The sequence below is a fragment of the Kryptolebias marmoratus genome, linkage group LG15, assembly GCF_001649575.2.
Source record: "Kryptolebias marmoratus isolate JLee-2015 linkage group LG15, ASM164957v2, whole genome shotgun sequence".
Lineage (NCBI taxonomy): Eukaryota > Metazoa > Chordata > Actinopteri > Cyprinodontiformes > Rivulidae > Kryptolebias > Kryptolebias marmoratus.
The window spans coordinates 311,500-320,208 of record NC_051444.1 but is presented as its reverse complement, the minus strand read 5'-3'; the positions used below and the strand labels follow the sequence as shown (position 1 = coordinate 320,208).

Sequence of the window (8,709 nt, the reverse complement as noted above, 5' to 3'; positions counted from 1 at the left end):
TTTCAGTCCATATGTGTGTAGTCAGAGCGAGTCAGAGCGAGTCAGAGGGAGTCTGAACGAGTCAGAGGGAGTCTGAACGAGTCAAAGCGAGTCTGAAGGAGTCGAGTCAGAGCGAGTCTGAAGGAGTCGAGTCAGAGCGAGTCGAGTCAGAGCGAGTCTGAACGAGTCGAGTCAGAGCGAGTCTGAACGAGTCGAGTCAGAGCGAGTCTGAACGAGTCGAGTCAGAGCGAGTCAGAGCGAGTCGAGTCAGAGCGAGTCAGAACGAGTCAGAGCGAGTCAGAGCGAATCAGAACGAGTCAGAGCGAGTCTGAACGAGTCAGAGGGAGTCAGAACGAGTCAGAGCGAGTCAGAACGAGTTAAAACGGGTCAGAATGAGCTCAGGCTGTAACAGTAAAATAGTTTTTTGCTGTAATTAGTTTTTGTTCCTGAAATCACCGCCTCTTGATTCCAGGGACTCGTAGTAAATAATCTTCTGATCTAACTTCAAACGGAAGTTTTCGAACAGAAATCCTTAGAATCTGTCTGTTTGTGAAGGTTTGCTAAAATCAGGATCAGCGTGTCGAAGCCGATCATTCCCTTCAGAGAGACGGTGGTCCGTCCTCCCAAGGTGGACATGGTGAACGAGGATCTGGGCAAACAGCAGAAAGTTGCTGTTATTCATCAGGTGAGGTGCTGAAGCCGAACCCGAGGATTTGAATTATTCTGAAATGAAACGTTTCGTTTCCTTGGCAGCTGAAGGAAGAAGCTCCTCAGGGCCGCTCATCCAGCACCCTTCAGGTGGACCCTGGTGGTCTCGTTACCCTGACCACTCCCAACAGACAGGCCACCGTCAGCATCCGGGCCGTCCCCTTACCACAAGGTGGGACAGAACCACATTCAGACCGAGAGCGGGTCGGTGAGTCTGGACCTCTGACTGCTCCATAAAGACCAGCGGGTAATCATGTTTTTCTGCTCAGAGGTGACCGGGCTGTTGGAGAGAAGTTCTGAGTTGATTCGGACTCTGGAGCTGATCAACATGTCCCTTAGGGAGGGCAGGACCCTGGACCTCAGCATCAGGACCCTGGAGGACATCGCTGGATTGAAGGTCCAACTGGAGACTTTGTTGCAGGGACGGAAGTGGAAGAACGCTGTGGATCGGATCTGGGCTTTTGGGCCTCGCAGGTCTGACTGTACTGCTGTTTTACCCTGACTGAACCTGACCGGACCCACTGACTGGACCCCCTGACTGGACCCCCTGACTGGACCCGACTGGACCCTCTGACTGGACCCGACTGGAACCCCTGACTGGACCCGACTGGAACCCCTGACTGGACCTAACTGGACCCCCTGTTCTGAAGGAGACTGTCTGTCAGAACTGTCTTTCTGACCTTTAGAGTTCTGATTAACGGAGTATTGTTCTATTGTTCCAGGTACGGTCCCAACATTCTGCTGAACAGCATTAAGGACTACAGCAGACCCTCTGTGTGGCAGTGCCTGGCTTGGAGGGACAGAACTGATCCAGGTGCAGCTTCAGGTGCAGCTCCAGGTGCAGCTCCAGGTGGAGCTCCAGGTGCAGCCCCAGGTGCAGCTTCAGGTGCAGCTCCAGGTGCAGCTCCAGGTGCAGCTCCAGGTGCAGCCCCAGGTGCAGCTCCAGGTGCAGCTCCAGGTGCAGCCCCAGGTGCAGCCCCAGGTGCAGCCCCAGGTGCAGCTCCAGGTGCAGCCCCAGGTGCAGCCCCAGCAGCTCTCAGAGACTTTGACAACAGCGTCATCAGCGGCTTCCAGCTGGCGGCTCTGGCAGGTCCGATGTGTGAGGAGCCCCTGATGGGGGTCTGCTTCTCTGTGGACAGGTGGGACATCCTGCCCACGAAGGAAGACTCTAAGTCCCAGCAGGCTTCAGCAGACGGCAGCGAGGACGGGACAGCGGGGCCCGAACGGAGAACAGACCCGTCAGACTGCTACGGACCAGTTTCGGGTCAACTCATCGCCGCCGTGAAGGAGGCGTGCCGTCAGGCCTTCCAGGCGCAGCCTCAGAGACTCATGGCTGCCATGTACACCTGTGAAATCATCGCCACCGCAGACGTGTTGGGTGAGAAAACACTTTGAACTTTGACCCCTACGGTCTCAACACCAGCCTCTGAAGGACGGCAGCGTCTCAAACACTCGTCCTTCAGTGAGACGCTGTCTCCAGAGGCTGCGGGGTGCAGCCGCTGGTGCTACTACACACAACTAAACACAACTACACACAACTACACACAAAACTACACACAACTACACCCCAAACTACACACAACTACACACCAAACTACACACAACTCCCAGCAGCTGTTTGTTCTGTAAACAGGCTGAAATCTTGAAGGTTCCTCAGGTTCCTCAGGTTCTCATGAAGGTCCAACAGTTTGAAACACAACTTTAAATCAAAAATTAATCATCCCTTTAAGGAATAAATCTGTCCTGATTATTTCAGCAGATGTTTATAAATATTTTATAAATCAGACTAAAGTCCTGCAGATAAACATGAGGAGGTCCTTTTAGGACAACGGTTCAAACATCAGGAGAATGTCCCCTTTGGTTCTGTCTCACCTTTCCAGGTGAGTCAGGTTTTTGACACTCAGACTGTTGAAATCTCAGCAGGTTTTCTCGCTTGTTGCCATGGTAACAGATACGGAGTCATTTAGGAGGAAATCTTTCTATAAAACCTGAAGTTTTAAAACGATTTCTGTCCTTTGAGCTCGAGCTCCAAACAGTTCTGGGTTCTCTGACTTCCTGGTTCTGCTCCACCAGGGCGGGTTTACGGCGTTCTCGGGAAGCGAGAAGGTCGAGTTCTCCACGAGGAGATGAAGGAAGGGACGGATATGTTCATCATCAAGGCGGTTCTTCCCGTCGCCGAGAGCTTCGGCTTCGCAGATGAGATCCGTAAGAGAACGAGTGGATTGGCCAGTCCTCAGCTGGTCTTCAGCCACTGGGAGGTGAGGGATCTGTGTGTCTACAACTGATTCAAGATGGCCGCCACAGCTAACGTTGGTGTTTCTCACCGGCAGAGGCCTTTAATTTACCACCATTTTTACTGTGAAAACAGGAACGGAACAAACAGGAAGTGATGCAACACGTCTTCCTGCGGCACAGAACGACCCAAACGGCACAGGGGTTCTTCTGCGACCCGTTAATCTGTGTTCCCGTCTGTTCCAGGTGATCAGCAGCGATCCTTTCTGGGTTCCCACCACAGAAGAAGAATATCTGCACTTTGGAGAGAAAGCAGATTCTGAGAACCAGGCGCTGAAGTACATGAACGCCGTCCGCCGCCGGAAAGGTCTGTATGTGGAGGAGAAGATTGTGGAGCACGCAGAGAAGCAGAGAACCCTGGGCAAGAACAAGTAGAAGGAAGAGAACCACAGGGTTCCACCGCAGGGTTCCATGGCAGTGTTCAGACGTGTTCTCCACCACACGGTTCCACCGTGTTCCTTTTGCCTGTGTCGTGCTCAGAATAAGGTTGAGTTCTACCCTGAAGAACCCATTCCAGCTCGAATCCGGAGTAAATCTCGTTCCGTTTGGAGAGAATGAGATTATTTGTGTTCCAGCTTCAGACTCTGGCTGATAAGAGAACCTTTTCATGATTAGTCAGGGTTCTAAAAGAGGTTCTGTGTGTCTGACGGTTAAAATAAAGAGAACAGAGACGATCTGAGGTTTATTCTCTGTATTTTCTGTTGAAGCTGTTTTTAATTTCCAACATTAAGTCAAATAAAGACTTAAAGCTGCAGAAAACCAGTTTGAACTCCAGTTATATTTAATTAAACCTTTAAGAACAAACATCTGTTCAGACAAACAGATTTAAATTTAATTATTTATCAGCATTTGAAGTCATGCTACTTTTTAGTGTATTATAAAAACATGAACTGTTTAAATAAAAAGTAAATTTCTTTTTGCTTATGGAGCTGTTTTGTTTCCTTACGGCCACCAGAGGGCGCCAAACGGCTGCGTTTACGTCACATCCGGTTTCTCCAGCTCACTTCCTGTCCTGAGCAGATAAATTCACAATCAGCATCTTTGTTCTTTAAAGTTTCTCTGATTGAAGAGGAACGCTGACACTTGTTTTACTCACAGTTTATTAAAACACCAACATGTTAAACATGTTTTCTGTTTAATCTGATTAAAACTAGAACCTTGAAACTGGTTCTGATGACCTCGGCACCTAAACCTGGTTTTAATAAAGAATTTTAAAGAAAGTGCAGAAGTTCCTGTTCCTTCCTGTTTGTTTCAGATTTGGAGACTAAAGGAGAAATCCTGTCGGACTCTAAGGAACCTGAACAACATTTGACTCATTTCTCTCTGAAAGCAGAAATGAGCTGTTTGCTAATGTTGACCTCATGATGATGTTCACCTTTTATAAACCATAGCTCCGCCTCCATGTCACCTGAAAACTGAGCAGTTGGAATAAGACCTAAACTAGTGATATTACTAATAATGAAGGTTTTGTGGAGCTGCAGATCTACGGTTTAACCTTCAGCTTCAGCAGCTTGAAAAGCTTTTAGGAAAATCAAACCATCAGGAAACAGCTCTCTGACAGGAGAAATAGGACTAATCTGAATTTAAAACACCAAATCTGGTTTCTATTGGCCAACATGACTCAGCTGTTTATTTTAGCGTAAAGGAACAAATAATCAAACACAGAAGATCTAATTTTTATAAAGAAAATCCACTTTGAAATGATTTGTTGTCAGAGGCTGAGTGCTACCCGTAAAACTCAACACTAATCCGATTTTACTCTGAAAGCTGAGAAAAACAAACATTTCCCATCAACTACAGTATATAAGGTGTGTGTGTGTGTACAATAATTTAACTTTTGAGTTTCATTAAAATTCCAGCCGTGGTTCAGGAGGTAATCTGCTAACAAACAAACAGACAGGAGCAAAAACATTATCACCCACCATCACCTTTTAGCAGCAACGATGAAAATAATTCAGGTGTTTGGGAAACTGAAGGTTCTGTCATCGTGCTTAGAATAAATATTTATAAAATCTAATCTAATAAAGTCACTTCCTGTGTGTCGCAGATGTTCCTTTTGTGCAGAAAACGTCCAAAGAGTCACTAATTAAACCGAAGACGCCTGTGAGACCTCCTGTTCTCCTTTATCTCCATCATCCATCTGTTCCTCTGTTTCATGAATAACTGAGCAGAGTCAGGCGGCAGCAGAACCTCAGAACCAGAACTCTGTCATTCATCTAAAAACACTCATTTTGGGTCAGAGGTTTAGAGATGAATGGAAGAGCCAGTACAATGTCCTACTGAGACTGGAAATACAAGCATAAGTGTGTGTGTGTTTGTCTGTGGGATGTGTGTGTGTGTGTGTGTGTGTGCAGGATCTGGTACTGTCCCTTTAAGGGATCTGAACAGGCTGTGATTGGACTGATGACTCTGTTTCAGTCTTTCAAGACGTCCTGTTGCTCCTCAGCAGCAGGTCTACCTCGGACCCTCCTCAGCAGCAGGTCCACCTCAGACCCTCCTCAGCAGCAGGTATCTTCTGCCCCTTGACGGATCAGAACCAGCATGAGTTCCGGTTCTGAGCCTCTGGCCGTGAGCAGCAGGGGTCTGTCTGCAACCAAGAGACATAAAAGTGTTCGAAAGAACTCCAGGAGGATTTATTCAGCCTACCAGGACCATCAGGGGTGAGTTGGACTCTTTTCTACACTCTGATCAGAACTTCTCTAGAACCCCCCTGTCTCAGGGATAGGTTCTGATGGACTTCCTGCAGCTGCCAATTGTTATCTGAACAGAATCAGTTTCCAGCTACTCCTCTTCATCGCTTAAACCGAATCCATCACAGCTGTCTGATCTCATCACAGCTGTCTGATCTCACCACAGCTGTCTGATCTCATCACAGCTGTCTGATCTCACCACAGCTGTTTGATCTCACCACAGCTGTCTGATCTCATCACAGCTGTTTGATCTCATCACAGCTGTCTGATCTCATCACAGCTGTCTGATCTCATCACAGCTGTCTGATCTCATCACAGCTGTTTGATCTCATTACAGCTGTTTGATCTCATCACAGGGTCCGATCTCATCACAGCTGTCTGATTTCATCACAGCTGTCTGATCTCATCACAGCTGTTTGATCTCATCACAGCTGTCTATCTCATCACAGCTGTTTAATCTCATCACAGCTGTCTGATCTCATCACAGCTGTCTGATCTCATCACAGGATCTGATCTCATCACAGGGTCTGATCTCATCACAGCTGTCTGATCTCATCACAGCTGTCTGATCTCATCACAGGATCTGATCTCATCACAGCTGTCTGATCTCATCACAGGGTCTGATCTCATCACAGCTGTTTGATCTCATCACAGGGTCTGATTTCATCACAGTGTCCCAGAGCTGTTAGTCTTAAAGACCCTAACAACCCTCTGGTGGAAGGGGAGGGAGTTAAACTGCCCGTGAGTTTAAAGCTTGAAACAGACCGCTGGATAAAAAGCCAAACATGTTCAACTAAAGAGTTATCACAAGGACTTTTATTTTGTAAAACGCCTTATTTCAGCATGTCAGAGTATAATAATGTGTTTTATGTGTTTAATGGTGAATGTTGTTATTTCCTTTCAGCTTTCTGCTTGAATGTGTTAAAAAGATTAAGTTCTCTGTTGGATTTTAGAGATACATGTTAACACAAACTTCTAACACAACTTATATAAAAGAACGCAGAAAAATTAACCGTTTCTTTAATGAATATAAATCATTTCCATTTTAATTGTAGTCAAAGATACAAGGGGCCACATGTGGGCCCAGAGCCGCAGCTTGAGACCACTGGGTCCTGAAGTTCTGCTCTGGTTGTTTTTGGCCTGCAGTTCGTCGGAGGATGAAGGTAAAGATGATGAGGGGGTGGACAGCAACGACCCAGAGGAAATGTTCCAGAACATCCAGTACCAGAAGGAGATCATCGCCAACATCCGGACCCGACCGTGGCCGATGAGACGCAAACTCAGAGTCCTCAAGTAGCTCCGCTCGTTTTCCCTTCCCTCTGCTCGCACACGCTTTTCCTGTGGGGTGGGGGTTGAACCAGAACCAGAACCAGAACCAGTCTCCTGCGTGTTTCTGGGCTGACAGCAGCTGGGTTCAGCCTGCAGTTAGAATATAGATTTAATGGAATGAAACATAGATGAAATCTCTCTGTTGAATTTATTTAGACATTTGTTGAAAGAAATGGCTGCTATAATCTTGAACAAATCAGACTGAAAGTGATTTTATTAGTTATGTCTCAGTTGAACACTCACGTTTCTTCAGTTCGCCTCTAATATTATCTGCAGGAGTCCAGCAGACTAAATGTTTTCAGATAAAAACCAGGCTGAGGCAGAATAAATCCACTCAGATGTGCTGAGTTTGTGCCGTGGCTAACAGATTTTATACGAGCGAGATGTTATTACTGCAGAGCTTTTATTACCTTCATCAGGGACGAGCTGCAAGTCTGCGTTTTTACACCCAGGCTGAACATCGGCCATTACTCTGCTGCAGGACCACCAACCAGAACCAGCCTTTATTCTTTGACTGGGAGCACAGATTTATGACCCAACCTGTGAGGAATTAAAGATGAAATAGTTTTTGTTTTTAGAGTTCAGTGTGTTTATGGGCTGTAACACCAACATTTAACTGAGCGGTTCCTGACCCGTCTGCTTTTACCGGTTTAATGGTTTTAGAAACTGTTTGAGCTTTATCTACCAGTGAATCCAGTAGAATCACAGCCGGTGTTTCTGCTTCCAGGCAGGCGAGAGAGATTGTCCTGAAGTACGAAGGCCAGCTGACCAGAACCAGGGGGTACCAGACAGCCGGAGCTGATGTACGTATCCTCAGTTACAGCCGCAGAAATGATCCGAAACAAAGAAAGTGGCCGTTGTCTTAAACGGGAAGTAAGAATCGTCTTCATCAAGAAGTGGGAGTGATCTCTCCAGACTAAGACTGCACAGACTTTCTGCTCCTTCAGCAGGTGTTAACCTCAGGTGTCTTTCTGAAAATGACCTTCAGCCACAAACGCTGCAGGTCTGCAGATCGGCTTCTCGTTTGAACAAGCTTTAGAAATTTCTGTTTTAGAAAATGCAACAGGTTAAAAGAAATCTGGAAACATTCATGTTTTTCCAGATTCTGTTTACTTTTTTAAACTTATCCAGACATTTTCATTCTTTTTGAGACTTCAGAGGAGTGCTGAGGGTTTTACGTGCATGTGACTTCTTCTGACCGACAACAAGAACCGAACTGTTTAAGTTCAGATCAAACAGAAAAACACAACAAGTCCCACACTGTGAGGAGCACTATCAACATGGCTGCCGGTTCAGGCTCCTCCCTCCTCTCTGTAATCTATGAGGTGTATTTATCTCCACAGCTGAAACATGCTGACAGAGCTTCGGCTGATTCTCTGCACTGCAGAGGAGAAGATGTTGGAATAAAAGCTGCTGTCGCCTGACCTTCCTCTGAAAACACAGTTATGTTCCAGACAGACAGGCAGACAGACAGGCAGACAGGCAGACAGCTGCAGACAGACAGACAGATGCAGACAGACAGACAGATGCAGACAGACAGCTGCAGACAGGCAGACAGACAGACAGACAGACAGCTGCAGACAGACAGACAGACAGATGCAGACAGACAGGCAGACAGTTGCATGCAGACAGCTGCAGGCAGACAGCTGCAGACAGACAGGCAAACAGACAGATGCAGACAGCTGCAGACAGACAGACAGCTGCAGACAGC

At 46.9% G+C, this 8,709-nt stretch overlaps 2 protein-coding genes across 2 annotated transcripts in view; both read left to right on the top strand.

Annotated features, from left to right (window-relative positions):
- Positions 1-232: 232 nt before the first annotated feature.
- On the top strand, positions 233-3,903 carry efl1 (elongation factor like GTPase 1). Its single transcript, XM_037979939.1, has 6 exons — positions 233-664; positions 733-859; positions 957-1,161; positions 1,410-2,065; positions 2,761-2,945; positions 3,166-3,903. Exons 1-6 carry the CDS (start codon positions 614-616, stop codon positions 3,352-3,354), a joined length of 1,413 nt encoding a protein of 470 aa, XP_037835867.1. The 5' UTR covers positions 233-613; the 3' UTR covers positions 3,355-3,903.
- Positions 3,904-4,054: 151 nt separating this feature from the next.
- LOC108251389 (transmembrane channel-like protein 3) overlaps positions 4,055-8,709 on the top strand; it is an 18,062-nt gene continuing 13,407 nt past the window's right edge. The window contains exons 1-3 of the mRNA XM_017441666.3: positions 4,055-5,639; positions 6,816-6,962; positions 7,726-7,801. Coding sequence (XP_017297155.1) covers positions 5,521-5,639; positions 6,816-6,962; positions 7,726-7,801 — 342 coding nt within the window. The 5' untranslated portion in view covers positions 4,055-5,520. The remainder of the gene's footprint in view (positions 5,640-6,815; positions 6,963-7,725; positions 7,802-8,709) is intronic.